The following is an 18921-nucleotide window of genomic DNA, read 5'->3' on the forward strand; positions in this document are numbered from 1 at the left end:
GATGAAAGGGTTCTTTGCATCATGAAAACGTTCTTCAGACTGATGGAGAATGTGCTGTAGATGGTTCTATATAAAACCTTTTTGAAAAGGGCTCTAGATAGCACCAAAAAGGGGTTCTTCTATAGCTATGATGTCAGGCTTGTAATAATAGAAGAACCCTTTTTTGGTGCTTTATAGAACACTTTTCAAAAAGGTTCTAGATAGAGCCATCTACAGCACATTCTTGGTCTGAAGAACTCTTTCATGATGCAATCATGCAAATGTATGTGTATATATATGAAAAACAAGTATCTGCAAAATAGTAACTTTATTATTATTATTATTATTATTATTATTATTGTTATTATTATTGTTATTATTATTATTATTATTATTATTATTGTTGTTGTGGTTATTGTTATTATATATAAATTGCTGCAAAAACATGTAATACAGTCATTTATTGTCAAATTATCAGCATTGAGAGTTTATCACTTTAAAATAAGACTACCCTTATAAAGCGTTAATGAATGATTTAAAATGTGCATATTAATGGTTATTAATTAGGCCAAAAAGACCTTAAAATCAATAAAAAGCAATTTCAACACTTAAATAAAAAGGGCATCAGTGACCTGTTGTTTACCTAATAGTGAACCTGCATTCATTCATACAGTTAAACTTGAGATTTTAATGTTTACTGATTTTACTTTGTCTCTTTCATCAGTTTGCATTAATCCTGTCAGCTTCCTCACATATTCATATTCATCAAATATAACAGCTAACGTTTGCCCTTTTTTATTAATGTGTTGTAACTGCTTATTAAGGGTTAATAAAGTGTTTATGACCTGACTAATAACCATTAACAAGCTAGTTTTTAACCATTCATAAACCTTTGTAAGGGTAGTCTTGTTTTAAAGTGGTACCGCCGCAGCTTTCTCTGTCATTTTACAATCTCCTAGTTCTCCTCATCACTGTCCACACATTTACATGCTTTATGACAGCTTTCGACAGATTATCAGAAATCTGTGAAGTATATATAGAGTACTTGCATTATCCTGTAATCATTTTTATCTATAAACACTTTTGTCTAGATTTGGAAGTAAAAACAGTGACAGTAAAGATGTTTATCAAAGCAGAATCTTCACGCAGGTTTAGTTTCCTGCTGTTGACTGTTTTAACTGTGTATAGAGGTCTAGTCTAGATAAGACTTGCTTTTCCTACAAGGATGTAGGGAGTTCTAGGAATGAAAAACGATCTCTCTCTCTCTCTCTCTCTCTCTCTCTCTCTCTCTCTCCCTCTCTCTCTCTCTCTCTCTCTCTCCCTCTCTCCCTCTCTCTTTTCCACATGGCAGGGTGTGTAGGAGACTTGCCACATCGACAGGAAGTGAAACCATGGTGATCACAGAGTGTGTCATAAGTGACGTCTGTTCCTCTCTCTCTCTCTATCTCTCTCTCTCACTCTCTCTCTCTCTCTCTCACTCTCTCTCTCACTCTCTCTCTCACTCTCTCTCTCTCTCTCTCTCTCTCTCTCTCTCTATGTTCATATTTATCTCTGTGCTGCTGGTTGAGATTCCTCTTGTCGTTTTTGGTGATGTTCTCACATAGACGTCAGACGCTTAACCAACATCATTCACTCTCTTTTTTCCATTTTTCCATTTTTGGCCTTTTTTTACATTGTGTTGAAACGTTATGCTTAATGGACCAACAGTCCGTTTAATTTGAATAAAATCTCTTTACATTAAAAGTTAAGAACGTTTTTCCTTTATAGTTCTACACTTTGTACTGTATAGTTCCACACTTACATCGCAGTCTGTTTCTCTGTATAATTTTAGCCCCTTACCCTGTTCATCAATGGTCAAGACACTGTGAGTGACACTGACACTGATACAGTAGCAAAAAACATCTAAAAGCAATTTCTTGTGAAGTCATCACAGGATGTTAAGTGTATTACAACTTTACATAGATAATGTGCAGCAATCTTTCGCCTAGCTCTCATCGTCCACACATCTAAATGTTTCTTTACAGCTTGTGCCAAATGGTCAGAAATCTATGAAGTGGAGTAAAATCATCATATAATCATTTTAATACATGTATTTGCACTCATTAGATCTACAAACACACACTAACACACCACCACCTCATCAGTGTCACTGCAAATTGGTTTTATCATTAAAAACAGTGACCCTAAACTTTTGAATGGTCATCTACACTGACCAGCCACTTCAATAAGTACATCTCCTTGTTTCTACGCTCATTGTCCATTTTATCAGCTCCACTTACTATATAGGTGCACCTATATAGTCCATCTGTTTCTCTGCATACTTTGTTAGCCCCCTTTTACCCTGTTCTTCAGTGGTCAGGACCGCCAAAGGACCCCCAGAGAGCATGGATTATTTGGGTGTTGGGTCATTCTCAGCTCTGAAGTGACCCTGACGTGGTGGTGGTGTGTTAGAGTGTGTTGTGCTGGTGCAAGTGGATCAGACACAGCAGCGCTGCTGGAGTTTTTAAACAGTGTCCACTCACTGTCCACTCTATTAGACTCCCCTACCTTGTCAGTCCACCTTGTAGATGTAAAGTCAGAGACGATAGCTCATCTGCTGCTGCACAGTTTGTGTTGGTCATCCTCTAGTCCTCCATCAGTGGTCACAGGACGCTGTTGGCTGGATGTTTTTGGTTGGTGGACTATTCTCAGTCCAGCAGTGACACTGAGGTGTTTAAAAACTCCAACAGCACTGCTGTGTGTGAGGTTTGAACGCTCTCAGTCAAATGACAAGTTTTGTTGATTTTCAATGTAAAAAAAAAAACAAGTTCATCCTCTACAGGGAACAAACTTAAATGTGCCATTACTTTTGCACAAGCCACGTTTTATGTTTTCTTTTTTCCAACACATGAAATTCAGCAAATGATCAGTAACTGTGCATTAAAATGTGCAGAAGTGTGTTCTGTGTAGAGGAGGTGTGACTCATTTTCAACAAGACATGTGACCTGGGGTGCCATAATTTTTGCACACCACCGAATCTGCCGCATATGTTTTCTCCATCAATGGGCTGTGAATAGTAACATATGATGTTATTGTTTCTGCTGAAAGTCTTAGCTGTGTAATTGTTGTAAGTTCAGCGATGTGTTTCCACTCAGTCGACTCTTCACCCAGTCCGTGTAGGAGGTGTAGGCCGTTGACTCTCTTTGTCCACTCTGAGTCATTCACGAACTGACCAGAATACGTCAGACATATTAAACAGCCCTGAGTGGAAAAGCAACAAGCTCGACGCGAGGCCTGTGTTTGTAAGGACACATAAAACGCAGGGTTTGTGGTTTCTAATCCATCTGTCTCTTCAAATTTAGTCTCTATCTCGCACTTTCGCCACTGACTGTGTGTGAAACCTCGCACTCTGAAACTTCTAATGAAGACGAAACTTCTGCCTATGTATTTCCTGCAGGTGTTTAAAAGAACTGAAATAACTGCTTTTCTCTAAAGTTAAAAGGAATGACAGTGTTAATCTATGGCACTTAAGGCTACGGTAACTTTAATGAAACATACACATAAACTAGAGGCTAAAAGTACAGAAACAAGCAGCGATTTTTTTTTTTTTAAGATTCAAAAATATCAGGCTGTTAAGTCAATAACCAGCACCACACAACAAGTTTATGCACATCTGGCTTAAATAAATAAGTAAATGAGTGAATCAATAAAGGGCAGCACGGTGGCGCAGTGGGTAGCGCTGTCGCCTCGCAGCAAGAAGGGCCTGGGTTCGATTCCCAGCCAGGGACCAGGGTCCTTTCTGTGTGGAGTTTGCATGTCCTCCCTGTGTCTGCGTGGGTTTCCTCTGGGTTATCTGGTTTCCTCCCACAGTCCAAAGACATGCAGTCAGCCAATTGGATACACTAAATTGCCCCCTGGTGTGAATGTGTATGTCTGTCTGTCTGTCTGCCCTGCGATGGACTGGTGACCTGTCCAGGGTGTATCCTGCCTTCCGCCCAATGACAGCTGGGATAGGCTCCAGCACCCCCACCGTGACCCAGAAGGATAAGCGGTTTAGATGGTGTGTGTGAACCAATAAACAAATAAATGTGTCATTGAGTGCATTTACATGCACTTAATAACACGATAACTGCAGAAAATCAGATTTTGGCAGTAATCCGATCAATGCCTTTACATGCACTTGGGTAATCAGATAAGGGGAAAACTCCGGGTCTACATAAGTCGGACAGTAATCCGATTTCTGCTTTGCAACCAGCCAATAAACTCACAGAAGAAGACGTGACGTAAACGTCACGGAAAACTCACTTTACGCCACTTTACCTGATAATATGAACAGACATCATCTAGAAGATAAACAAATATTTAAATTCTTCATTTCATCAAGCATGTAGTCGCTCCAAAGGTGTTTTGCTGCCAGGTAGCGGCAACACTGCTCGCTCATTTTCTGTACCACCATCTGTTTTCACACATGTGCAGACTGAGAAATCCGAAAGAAATCAGAGTAAGAATTCACAAGCACTGAGAAATCTGATTACTGAGCTAAAATCCAGCCTCTTTATTGGATTTCTTTTTTATTGGTTTCTAGACCTTACTCCAATCTAAGAAATCAGAGTGTGCTGTTTACATGATCATTTGGATAATCAGATAACGCCAGAAATACAATCATGATCGGATTATTGAGAGCATGTAAACACACTCATTGTGTTTATACCTACTACTGCACATACTCACTACCCAAAGTATTTTTACAATTGCTGTACAGATACACAAAGACACCTGACCATCACATCTGTATGAGGTTAGACGCCCCATTGCAAAACCATGGGTATAAAAATGGAGTTGGCCCTTTTTGCGACTCTAACTGCCTCCACTCTTCTGGGAAGGCTTTCCACAAGATTTTGCAGTGTGTCTGGGGGAATTTGTGCCCGTTCAGTCAGAAAGGCATTTGAGGTCAGGCACTGAGGTCAGGAAAAACAGCCCCAGACCCCCCAAACTTTTCTGTTGGCACTATGCATTCCTGGCTTGATTCATCACTCCAGAGAACACATTTCCAGTGCTCCAGAGTCCAGTGTTTTACACCACTCCAGCCGATGCTTGACACTGTGAGTAGTGATCTTAGGCTTGTGTGCAGCTCCTCGGCCTTGGAAGCCCATTTCATGAACGTCCCGATGCACAGTTTCTAAAGGCGTTTGAAACTCCGTACTGATTGATGCAATAGGAGATTTTTACACACTACTCACTTCAGCATGTTTTTGCGGGAGCTTTGACAGTGCCACATGTAAAGTCATTGAGCTATTCAGTACAACCCATACTACTTCCAGTGTTCGTCTATGGAGATTGCAAGACTATGTGCTGGATTTTACCTTTTAGCAATTGGTGTGACTAAAACCCTGAAGCTCAATAATTAGGAGGGGTGTCTACATACTTTTGGCCATATAGTGTTTTCACTGTACATATATCATCTGTTCACATGTTCACTTTTATTACCTTTGCACTTTGCTACAATTTGGACTTCTAGTAGATGATAAACTGTGTTTTATTTCCTAGTACCTGTACTGTGCAAAGGCAATATATCTATCTATCCAACTATTCATCCATCCATCTAACAGTCCATCCAAATATTCATTGGCGTTGCACTGTGAGCTCATTTTTTGTTGATAACAGCTCCTTAGTCGTACGCTGTTGCTCCAGAGTTTCCATCAAACCCTGTAACTATACGTTAATAACTACATTATTGTTATGTATTTATTGACAAAACATTATTTTACCAAGTAAGCTTTGCTTCCAAACTTTCGGAGTTTAAACCAAAAAGTGTATTTTTTCAGTGTGCTGTTTGTGTAAAGTTCATAATGCCGGCCTCCAGTATTGACCCTTAGAAACACATTCTCAGCACAAACTTTCTGAAGCTAACAGCAAAGCTGAAGATTGTGAGATTATGCTGAATTCTGAGGTTTGGCTTCCTCTGATTGCAGTAAGATTTGGTCTTGCTTTCACCTCATAGAGAAGGATATGGGTGGGTCCTCATACCTTTCCGAACTTGTTAAAGCAACAGTTTGGCAAAAAATCAACACAATTTTCCCCTTATCCTAAACATAGTTGACAAACAAGATGTTCTGGTGTCCAAAGTGTGCTTATTTAGTTCTGTACTGGAGCTACGAGGCTAAAAAGTATTGAAAGCTAAGGCCAATAATAGTACGATTTTAGTACAGCTTACCAGAATGCAAAACAAAACCAAATCTTGCTGCAATCAGAGGAAGTCTAACCTCAGAATTCAGCATTATCTGACACCTTCACAATGACAAATTAAAGGAAATGGCGGCATAAAGCGTCTTAGTAGGGCCACCAATGCTTCAGTGCTCCTTGGCATAGACTCCACAAGTTTCTACAACTGAGCTGGAGGGATGGAACACCTTTCTACCAAAAATATTTGGTGTTCCACTGCCATCATCAAAAGTTGGTGTTTTTCATCAGACGTTGGGAGATTATGGACACACTGGTCCAAAAGCTGCCAATTAGGTTGATATATGGTGACTGTGAAGGTCACAACATATGGTTTATATCATTTTAATACTCATCAAACCATTCAGTGACCCCCTGAGGATGAGGGCACTGTTATCCAGGAAGAGACCACTCCCATCTAGACAGAAGTAATTAATTATAGTATAATGATAATCAGTGAGTGTTGATTTGCTGTGACCTTTCCTTTACAAGGGGACAAGTGGACCTAAAAACCATGCAAGCAAAATGCCCCCCACAGCATAACAGAGACACCGGACCTCCTCACTGTAGGGGTCAAGCGTTCAGACTTGTACCATTCTCTTGATGTATGCTGCACATGCACTCTCCCACTTGTGGAGAATGTGGCGAAGGATGACTCCTCTGACCATATCACTGTGTTCCACATCTCCGTAGAGCAGTGTTCATGGTTTATACCACTGACCTCTGAAATGGCCATTCGTCTTTGTAATGAGGGGTTTATGCAGTAGAATATCTCTCTCTATATAGCTGGGGATGGACCACTCTCGCTACCACACTGCATTGACATGCTCAGTCACCTGAGGAACAGCTGCTCTTCTGTTTTTGTTTTGTTTTTTTTACCTACATTTCGCACTAATGTGCGAGTATGACGGTCACTGAATGTGCGCTTTCACCCACAGTTTTCAGTCCTGTTTACTGATGTCTTTCCCATAGGTATGAATGCAGATGTCACTTCAGTTACTGTTCCTATTTAAACACTGGACCGTCTTTGTGACTGAAGCACCTGCGACTTGTAACACAATAATGAAACCTCTTCCAAGGTCACCCAGATCTTTTATTCCTGACCTAAAATTGAGGTCAGCTGGGCCTGCTCAGCTTTTCTTTCGTCTGAGATGCTGGCAGAATGTTAACTGTTTAATTGTATCAGGTAGTACAGCTGTTTAAAACAAAATCTGAATCTAAACAGATACAAATATCTGGTATTTTATTTATTTGTTTGTTTGTTTGTTTGTTTATCTATTTAAAATTGCACAGGCTCCTCTGAAATGTATAAGGGAAACAACTTGCAGCTCACTTGCTTTACGGAAATAGTGAGTTTGCCCTCTTTTGCTGCAGTAACAGCCTCTACTCTTCTGGGAGGACTTTTGTACACTAGATGTTGGAACATTGCTGTGAGAATCTGATTGAATTCATCTACAAAATCATTAGTGAGGCCAGGTACTGATGTTGGATGGTCAGTTCTGGATCACTCCAACTCATCCCAAAGGTTTTGGATGGAGCTCCATCACGTCAGAGGATGCAGTTCCACTGCTCCACAGCCCAATGCTGGGGGGCTTTATACCCCTCTAGCCAACTCTTGGCATTGGGCATGGTGACCTTAGATTCATGTGCAGCTGCCCCAGAGCGTCCCATTCTATTGGTCAGCACTTTTGAAGTAAGTATTGTCTCAACTTCAATGAAAAAATCTATTATGGACTTCTAATGGTGTGACCCTCTAAACAGATATACACTGTATGGACAAAAGTATTGGGACACCTACACATTACACCCACAGGAGCATTTATGACATCCCATTCTGAATCCATAGGCATTAATATGGAGTTGGCGTTCTTGTGTTCTAGTTCATCCTAAAGCTCCTGATGCAGAGCTCTTTTGCTGATGTTGCTTCCAGAGGCAATTTGGAACTCTTTTAGTGATTCAACAGAGGATAGGCACTGTGTGCTTCAGCCCCCGATAGCCCCACTCTGTGAGTTCGCTCTGTGTCCCTGAAACTGAAAGGGTGAATTAGGGTTCGAGGGTTTTTCCCCCGTCTGTCAGCTGCTGGGTTTATAGTTGAGCTGAGATCAGAAACCTGACACTCACTGTTAGCTGTGTATCAGCTATAGCAGCCTTTACTGCAGGCCGTATACCACGCACGCTGGAAGTGGTGACAGGTCAGTATTAACAGCGTGGATCGCACTCTAATTTAAGCCCGGACTTCACCGTCCGGAACAGCCCTGCATCGGCAGGGAGCGAGAGCGCTAACAGAAAGTCCCTCGGCTAAAAGTGTGGCTGGGATTTCAGTGATGTTTACGCATCCTGCTGAAGTTCTGTTTCCTTTCGAGTCAGGTTTGGATGAAATAACAGAAGGGGAACCACAAAAGCTTCATATGAAAGGTTTCGTTTCTAAACTCATTACAGGCCAGCTGGTGTTATACGTTATTATACATCGGCTGATATTATTTTTAAAGACTCATTATGTCCAAAATTGTAACAAACTGATCCAAAACAAAATATGCTTTTAACTGTTTAAACTTTGATGAAGATAAATGTATCCAAAGGTTTAGCAAATAGTTGTTTCATGCTAACAAAACCTTTGCAGGTTTTTTTTAATTTATGAATTTTTATTTTTTGTTTTATGAAAAGTAACACAATTATGATATTGCCCATGGTTTGAAATAGTGGAAGAATGATTCTTGAGCTGTTTTATCTGCTGATGAAAGAAACCACATCAGTCATTTGTCTTCCTGAGCGCCGTCAGCATGAAACATGCATATAAAACTCCAGACCTCAGCTCCTCTCACAGGAAGTTCTCAGCGTGACTAAATATACCACAATGTTGTGTTACAGAGAAATAGAGGTGGAAATGAGGCCATATGACCCCACAGACTGTTAAAAACAAAGGTTCCGAAATGGTTATACAGTTCTAAGAAAACTTAGACTTAGACAGACTTTATTGTCATTCAAATTTACACCGTACAGTGCACATTAGAACGAAATTACGTCGCATAGGCTCAGAGTAGATCAGGGAGAATTATAAGTAAAGCTGTAACTTATAGAACCTTTACATCATGTGGAGGGTCGTTAAACCATTTGTGTACATTTTTGAAAATTTTGTGGCAGGGAGGGGGAATTAAAGAAGATTGGAGTGTTGACCACCTTTACCACCCCCCCCCACCTTTGACTCACCACTTAACCACTCGGAAGTGCATCCTCTGTGCCCACTGACAACACAAGAGAAGGAGGGAACAGTGATGAGTGGATGTTTTGGTCTGATGCACTTGCCCTCAGTTAGGTTAGTCTCAGTGAGTTAGTTATCCAGCCAAACAAGAATACAGTGTTATGAAAAATGAACATAACTTTTATGCACAGCTGTTTTGTCTGACTAAGCTTTGCTGTGAACTGCCCTTATTTTATGTTGCTGCTAGCTGTGCATCCTTTAGCTTGCAAAATTTAGCAAAATAAAGTAATGAAGTGGTATCAGCGGTCATGTAAAACAGATGGAGATGTTTGCTACATTAAAATTAGGGTGAATACAGCAAATCAAACATTTGGCTTCCTGTTTCAATACCTGTTTTAACAAGCCATAATCCGCTTGGCCTCGACAGTTCCCCTCGGTGGAATCCCTGACACCATCTTAAAGGCTATTAGTTGTATGAGTCTTCGGAGGGTCCGAGGGAACAAGTGAAGGGTCGACTTCAGCAGCAGAACTTGCCCAGAAATCACTGCAACCTGACGCATTTCCTTTTTCAAAACTGAAAATAATAGTGGGCAAAGTGGTTTATAAGCCTGAGTAGTAAAATACTTTAAAATCCTTCATATTTCAAAACCATAACAACTGATTTGCTGTGCTTTAGGCTGCAAACTACCCAAACTCCTACACATGACTGCTGATACGACTTTATCACTCTGCTAGCTTACTTGTTAGCATGCTAAAGTCTACACAGCTAGCAATAACAAAAAGGCATTGCACAACGGCTCTACACCAAAGTTCATAGCCAGACAGTAAATAATTATTCACAGGTTTTATGTGTGGTACATTCAAATAAAAACATTGCGCTGTACAGCTTGCATGGCTAGCCAATTAGCTCACTGAGGCTAACCTGCAGAGTGCATTCTATATGAGTAATCCGCTCCTCACTGTCCCCTCCCCCAACTTCTGCCACAAGTGGACACAACTTAGGTGAGTCGAAGTGGGCGAGGGCATGTTAAAAACGAGCCCATAGTTTTAAAATATTAAGGATTTTAAACTGCTATGACTTAAACAGCTCTGGCCGCCATTATTTTTCAGGTTTGGAAAAGTGTTGGGCCGCAATGATGTCTCGGCAAGTGCAGCTGCTGTAGTTGGCGCAAGCTCACTTGGTCCCTTGCCCCTTCACTTGCTTCACTTGAGATGACAAAGTAATGGAAAAGCCTTTAAGATGGTGGGGAAATGGTGTGGCCAAGTAGGCGAGGGCATATTAAAAATGGTATTGCAATGAGCAGCTGGTAATTCAGTTGAATCCGATGTACTTAAGCAGAAAAATCACCAAACTATGCAGGAATCCAGTCCATCAGGACGGGAGTTCCCCACCCCGTTCTATGGCGTCACTCCAAAAAACCCTTGTTGGCATCTTTAACCTATTTAAGTGCACCGCATTGATTTTACTGGAAAGACTAACCAGACAATAGGCTCATATAATCAGCAGCAGCGTTTCCAGTTTAATTATTCAGAAAGCGAACTTGTTTATTCTGTTCAACGCTTTTCACCCACGGTTCTCCACCCTCATCTGCAATGCTGGTTGCAGACATGCTGATTAAATCTCCCTGAGGTTAAATGGGTGTAACGCTATACTATCCGCCTAAATCCTGAAAGAAACCACAGTGGCTGACCTGCTTCAGGCTAGAGCGAAACTCCTCTGTTCAGTCAGGCCCCAGTGCTACTGAGCTGTTATATAACACACGTTCAGAGATTCGTAACAGTGTACGACGGTGTGTACTTGTATGTTTCATCATCTCGGCCTGGTCATGTGCTGTAAAATGCTACAGAGGGTCAGATCTTTTATCTTATCTCTTCTTATTTGAGCCCTAAAGGCATGTGGCAAAGTCTCAAAGGCTGATTTGACCCGCTATTCCCAAGAACCACTGTCTACAGCTTTAAGCAGCATTTAACATCGCAGTTTCAACTATATACTACGTAGAGAATACGCTTTAAGATACTATTACTGGTCTAGAAATCGCTCAGTGGTGCAGGACCAGCATATTTATTTCATATGCTGCAGCGATATGAGCCGAGCAGAACTCTCAGATCATTAGGAACTGGTCAGTCAGTCCTGCCGAAGGTGAAGACTAAACATGGAGAAGCAGTGTTTAACTACTATGCTGCTCTTAAATGGAACCAGTTGACAGAGAGAATCAGAAAAGACCCGACACTGGACACTTTAAAATCCAGGCTCAAAACGTTCCTATTTGGGCAGCTTTCAGCTCAGTTTAAACACTGTTAGCGTTTCTAGCCCCTTTTCCTGAGTGACAGCACTTTCTTTTAATGCTAATCAAACTTTTAATTTTAATTTGATTATTTAACCATCCTAATTTATTTTCATATTAAATTTTCGATTTAATGATTTTCGTTTTTAAATGTATTGATTTAATCATGTTTTAATTATGTTTTTCTGTTCGTGTTTACATTTTTTGAACAACTCTGTGTTTTCTGACTCTGTATTTTCTTATTTGTAAAGCACTTTGAATGACAGCAGTGTATGAAAGGTGCTATATAAATAAACTTGACCTGCCTTGCCTTTAAAATGTATGGGAACACTTGAACTCTGCTACATAACCTTGACATAAGCATACCATAAACATGTCATGGCAGATGTCATATGTTGCCATAACAACATAACAGACTATGTTCAGTAATAAAGCAGTGCCATGTTACCATTACTGGTAAGTGAAGTCATGACAGCTTATATTACATGCTAATATTAGAGGTGCACTCTAGTTAGTCATCATAACATCAAACACTATCACATACGGCTTGGTAAGTAATGCTAACATGACACTTTTATATTACTGCAAATAATCTGTAATGATAATTCATGACAACCGTCTTGAAATATGTATGGCATGGTTAATGTTGTGTCAAATGTCTTGTATTGCACTTACGCTGTCTAAGTATCAGCCCTGGCGTGTCTGGCTGTGTCTTAGTTCAAGGGTAGTGTGTACTCTGACCTACATTATATTGCCAAAAGTATTCACTCACCCATCCAAATCATTAAATTCAGGTGTTCCAATCACTTCCATGGCCACAGGTGTATAAAACCAAGCACCTAGGCCTGCAGACTGCTTCTACAAACGTTTGTGAAAGAATGTTTTGCTCTCAGGAGCTCAGTGAATTCCAGTGTGGTGCTGTGATTGGATGCCACCTGTGCAACAAGTCCGGTCGTGAAATTTCCTCGCTACTAAATATTAAACAGTCAACTGTCTGTGGTATTATAACAAAGTGGAAGCGATTGGGAACGACAGCAACTCAGCCATGAAGTGGTTTGGCCATGTAAAATGACAGAGTGGGGTCAGCGGATGCTGAGGCACATAGTGCGCAGAGGTCGCCAATAGAGTCAATCGCTACAGACCTACAAACTTCATGTGGCCTTCAGATTAGCTCAAGAACAGCGTAGAGAGCTTCATTGAATGGCTTTCCATGGCCAAACAGCTGCATCCACGCCTTACATCACCAAGCGCAATGCAAAGCGTCGAATGCAGTGGTGTAAAGCGCCGCCACTGGACTCTAGAGCAGTGGAGACGTGTTCTCTGGAGTGACGAATCACGCTTCGCCGTCTGGCAATCGATGGATGAGTCTGGGTTTGGCGGTTGCCAGGAGAAGGGTACTTGTCTGACTGCATTGTGCCAAGTGTAAAGTTTGGTGGAGGGGGGATTATGGTGTGGGGTTGTTTTTCAGGAGTTGGGCTCGGCCCCTTAGTTCCAGTGAAAGGAACTCTTAATGCTTCAGCACCAAGAGATTTTGGACAATTTCATGCACCCAACTTTGTGGGAACAGTTTGGGGAGTTTGGCCCATGACTGCGCACCAGTGCACCAAGCAAGGTCCATAAAGTCATGGATGAGCGAGTTTGGGAAGAACTTGACTGGCCTGCACAGAGTCCTGACCTCAACCCGATAGAACACCTTTGGGATGAATTAGAGTGGAGACTGCGAGCCAGGCCTTCTCGTCCAACATCAGTTGGATGTTGACCAACTGACCTCACAAATGCTCTTCTGGAAGATTGGTCAGAAATTCCTATAAACACACTCCTAAACCTTGTGGAAAGCCTTCCCAGAAGAGTGGAAGCTGTTATAGCTGCAAAGGGTGGGCCGACATCATATTAAACCCTATGGATTAAGAATGGGATGTCACTCAAGTTCATGTGCGTGTGAAGGCAGATGAGCGAATACTTTCGGCAATATAGCGTATGTGCACTAACTAGGGTACGTTCTGAGTGCACAAGGAAGTCACACTGGATAAGGGCGTCTGCTCAGTGCCCTAAACGTAAGTATGGGGTTCCTGAGTGTGTAACAATTTTAGTTACACTTGACTTTCAGAAAGGTTCCTCATCCATTTTGAAACCATCTTCAATTATGGATCCACACCTATTTTTCAGCCAGTGTATGCAAGTTAAATCAGGATCTTCTTGTTTTTGTCAGCTTCTGTGGTGGCAGCTCTATGTCCTACTACCGCCCACAGCCATGACCACTGTGGTTTAGGCATACTTTAACTGTTCAGGATGGTTGTGGTTATTCAAATATCTCCATTTGTTACCCAGAATGTGTACTTTGGAAAACAAAGCAGGAAATAAAGTACGTATTATCTTGCAAACTTGGAGGCCACCAGCAACAACTAAATGTGGTTTGATGGAAAAGGCCATAGAACTCAATCTGACTGGCTACAAGTGATAAAATGATATGGATAGGCCTTGGATGAACATCCAGCAGTACCTATCTGAATTTTTTTATATGTAATTTTCACACTTTCATCCATCAGTAACTCCATACAACCAGATTACAATTGTGCTCAAGCAAGCTCAGAACACACAAACCAAGTGGAATTTACATTTAGCATGGACATTACTGGCTTGTGCAAAATGGCAAAATTTAAGTGGTACTAAATATGGAAATGTTCCAAACAAAAGATGACGTTAAAGTGCAAAGCCATAGATATTTTGTTCTGTGGTTAAATGGGCTGCAATTTCAATCATATACACCAAAAATGCAAACTAAAAAATTTATGAAATCCAAAATATGATGTACACATCAACCCTTACCTAGAGTTTTCATTTTTTCCCCATTAAATACTTTCTTCCTGGGATTCTTAACCTACTCATCATGTGCAAAAATGATCAGAATACAGTTTAAGCTCCTTAGCTTGGAGTCACAAATGAGCCAAAACAAGCTGTGATGCAATGCAAGATTTTTTTAATGCAGTAAATGATTCTACGAGGAGAGCGCTAATAAAATTTCACATTTACAATAAGCATTATCTTAAGCAGACAGATAACAATACAGAAGACTCTGGACTCTGAAGGTACAAATAAATAGATCCGTTTTTTAAAACAATCCCCCCCCCCCCACATAAAAAATACTGAATGTGAACCAGGTGAATTGGGTTCCCTTGCATTCGATCACTACTTTCCAGATGTTCTGGTCTATTTCCCCATGTCTCAAGATTAAACCAAAATGGGCCTGCCACATCAGACTCAAAAACAGCAATTACTTTGGTCTGAATAAGAAAACAAAAAAAAAAGGTTGCATAATGTGCTGTTTGTACATGAGCTTGAAGCATAGGGTAGTCACATAGTACACTATAAAGAAAGTTGCAGATTTTAAGTAATTTGTAACCGATATAACTGGTTTTAGACACTAATAAGTTGTGGAAAGAGTTCATTAGCGAACATGTCATCCCAGGAACCATCTGAGCACAACGGGGATGACATGTCGCTGAAAGGGGAGGGGGACCTTTCGTATCCAGAGTCACTGTATGCATCGGCTGTCAAATACGCTGCCTTCTCGTAGCCGTCGAAGGAAGGAGATGTTGACAGGAAGTCGTCAACCCCAATCGCGTTGCTACTGGTCACGGGGATGACCACTTCCTCTGGCTCATCCTTGACAGACACCGTCTCCACTTCCACTTCAATCTCCTCTTCGTCGGATGTCGAGAAGGCCACGCTTTCTTCCCGGATCTCTTCCATCTTCATTTCCTCAACGCTCTCAACGCTCTCCTCATGCTCCACCTCGACGGGCTTGGTGTAGATGTGGTCAAACTGAATCAGTTCATTAAGGGCCTCCAGCTTAACTGGTGGGGCCCCCACAGCTCCAGGTGTGGAGGCAGGTAGCGGCTCTCCGGCTGCCCCCACCAGAAGAAGCTGTTGCTCTGGCTCTGGTACTTCTGGGAGACCACCCTTGAAGAAAAGCTCTGGGTCAAGGATGTCCAGAATGCCAAGCAAGAGATCAGACTGTTGGATAAAAGAATGAAAAAGAACCATTAGTGTCAAAGATAGTTAGAAACGTTTCTCTCAATTGGGAACTTCATAGGAAAAGGTAGGAAAAACAAGAAAATGAAATAAATAAAATCACAAGTGATGAGCTAAATTTTGCCACTTGACGTGACTGACGCATTAGCCATGTTCCTTGATGACTCTGCATGAGATACTTTCCAGAAATAGATACCAAACCAGCTCAACAAGAAAAAACTGGTATCTGAAAGTTCATTGCCAGTAACGTTAATAAAAACTCCTCAGACTGGTATGCTAGGTTTCCTCCCGGAAGGTGCAGAAAGGTTTTCCTTCCAAGTCCGATATGGTCTCGTCTAAGCTAACCTCTTCATATTTCTTTATAGAGAAGAATAAATGTGCTTGGAGCACTGCCACAAAAGCATGTTTGGTCCCCTGAGATCCTTTCAATGGAGGTCTTTGAAAAACTGTTCAGTATATTAAAAGTTATCACTTTTTAAAAAGCTAGAACTTCGACAATGTTATGGTTTTACACCAATAACAATGTTTTCCCCAGGATCATCCAAACCAAGACCTATTTAGGAACCTTCATCTTAAAGAGTGTGCCTTTAGCACCAGGTGAACCCCTTTACCTCATTGTCTGCATGGCCAGGAGTGTGAGAATCAGCGGTGAATTCTTCGGACTTGATGACTGCTGGGCCTGCACCTGCTGCGGAGGCACACGTAGCCTGAGTTCTGCGGACTCAGAAGACCCGGTCACCAAAACCAAATCGCTCACCCCGGACTCAACAACCTGGACCTAGAGATGAAAGAGAGGCGTTAAAGGATAAAAATACAGTATTTACAGTTAATGACTGGTTCTACACACAAAGCAAAAACACGTTTGGTGCAAGGCGTTCATCAGTTCTTAATGGTGGTGCATGGTTTGAGACCAGTCCATCATTTAACATTATCCTTATCTTTCCCGTCATTTTAGTGTTACATTCTATTAGATTTGACCTTGACCCCAAGCCAAAAGAGTAGCATCCTTTATGCTGTATTATTTGTCAACATTTGCTTATGTATAAGCCAGATTAGTCTCATTTCATCCACCCAGCCAACCCCCCACCCCACCTTAACTCTATAAATCCTCTTTACCTTCTCTTTCGTATTAAGGGTGTCCAACCCCAATCTCTGCCTGAGCTCCTCATTCTCCCCGAGCAAATCGCTCGTCCTCTCCCTCAGCATCTTGTTCTCCTTGTAAAGTTTCTGATTCTGTGGGGAAACAAACAGATTCGTCAAGAATTCCCAAGGAAATCCATGGAAAACAAGAAAAATTGGCAGGTCCACCCAACTTGACATCTGTCTTAAGTTTACCTCTTGCTCCAGCTCGAGCACTTGCTGCTCCAACTCTCCCATTCTGGCCTTTTTTCTGTCTCTTGCTGTTTGTGCAGCAACTCTGTTCTTTAGTTTCCTACAAGAAGAACAAAAACAACATTTATCACACCACTTATTTAAAGCATGCACATCATTTCTAATCAAGTTCTTTCAGAAGCTCAAATCGCAGAGCATTTGATCAGGCATAGTTTATTGCAGTTTATTGCAGGTTATTGTTATATTGTTATAAATGGTGTCACAGTATGATTTGACATATTGTGGATATTGTGGACAACTAAACCACTGCATAACTCCCTTTTAACTGGATTTACTGTAGCACAGTGTAAAACTTTGACCAAAAAAAAACACTGTACTAAATTAACAGCACTTTAAATATGAAATGCATATTGTGAAAATGCCTTCCAAGTATTAAGATACTATTTTTGCCACCCCTAACTTACTATATGCAAATAATTCAACGTGGGCATAACTGACCAAATGGTTGCACAGCTTTCTACATACTACTACATAAAAAAGATGGTTCTTCAAGGGTTCTTTAGTAAAGGCAATGGCTCCATTTAGAACCATGAGTTCTATATAGAACCATTTCATGCTTAAACCGTTCTTTGCTTGGCAAAATATTCTCTGTAGACTTGATCAATTGCAATTGCACAATCCTGCAGCCATGTTACTGCCACGAAGGCAGAACTTGACCTGAGTGAGTGAAAGGGAGGGGGGGGGGAGGAGCTCAGCTGATTCTGGCTAGAGGTCAAAATCAGCATTTACACCGACGCCAAAGAAGAGATTAAACACCCCAGACTCAAGCTGGACCTCAAATGGTTACCTAACTATCTAGTACCATACATATGTAATATAAGCGCTTTTATGTGCAAACAGAGCACTATATATCCAATGGAGACATTTGGGACTCCGCCCTATAGCCTATACGCAAGAAGCTTAAGTAGGCTTCCTATTAACCAGCTTACTTATTAATTTTTTCCGTTCCACCTTAAAACGAATGATGCCATAGGAACGTTCTGGCTCTGGCGTCTCGCCAGAATAGGACTGCCGCACCATTTAAGGTGGAACGGAAAATTCGAAGAAACGACAGCTTCCCCTTAGAAACTCCTGTCACGGAAATCCATCGACTAAACAGGCAAAGCCGAGGCCAGAGACGTTAACGTAAACGACTACGTCTGGTATTAAACCGCTCACCTTCGAAGTGCTTTTTCCTCGGGGCTCAGATGTGTGAGCCTCTGTCTTTTCCGCAAAGGAGCCGCGGTGGCGCTGGAGTCCGAATCCGAGGATTGGTGAGCCGAGGACGGCAGGACGACGGACACCGACCGGCCCAGTCCCCCGGAACTCTGCTTCCCAGAGATGAGGAGGACTTTATGGGCGCCCCCGGCCCCTGCTGTAACTACAACCATATTGTATTCACTTCAGGGGGCTTCGTGAAGATCCCTTTGAATCAATGGGGGGGGTAAAAAGAAAATAAAAATAATGAAAAAACGTTTTTATCCCGGTGTTGTTTCCCCTCTCCGCTCTACAGAAACTCTAACCGGGCGGAAGAGCCTGCTTTCTATTTCTACTATCGTGGTGCGATCTGATTGGCTAGTGGGTCGTGGGCGTCATGTGTGGGTGGTGCCGAATTGGCTGGGAGGCTGATGCAATTTACATACCACCATTTGCTTTCCTCTCAAACGGCCCCTGAACCAAAACAACAAACCTCCATATGCAAGATTAGAAATGGAAAATGCATTCACTTTACTGTTTGTGTGAGGTTAATGGATGGCCAAATGCATTAATTATGGAATGAACTGCACCGGGCATTGTTTTCTATGTTAAAGTTGTGTGCTGAGGTGGACAAAGTGGTCACTTATTTCAGTGAATTGC

General features: G+C 41.6%; 1 protein-coding gene across 1 annotated transcript; it reads right to left on the reverse strand.

Annotated features, from left to right (window-relative positions):
- Positions 1–14621: 14621 nt before the first annotated feature.
- xbp1 (X-box binding protein 1) lies at positions 14622–18599 on the reverse strand. The gene is given in 6 exon segments (XM_036598362.1): positions 14622–15675; positions 16305–16388; positions 16391–16471; positions 16810–16926; positions 17029–17125; positions 18244–18599. Coding segments are annotated over 6 exon segments (1191 nt in total). The 5' UTR covers positions 18456–18599; the 3' UTR covers positions 14622–15075.
- Positions 18600–18921: the final 322 nt, after the last annotated feature.

The sequence above is a fragment of the Colossoma macropomum genome, unplaced genomic scaffold (genome assembly GCF_904425465.1).
Source record: "Colossoma macropomum unplaced genomic scaffold, Colossoma_macropomum, whole genome shotgun sequence".
NCBI lineage: Eukaryota > Metazoa > Chordata > Actinopteri > Characiformes > Serrasalmidae > Colossoma > Colossoma macropomum.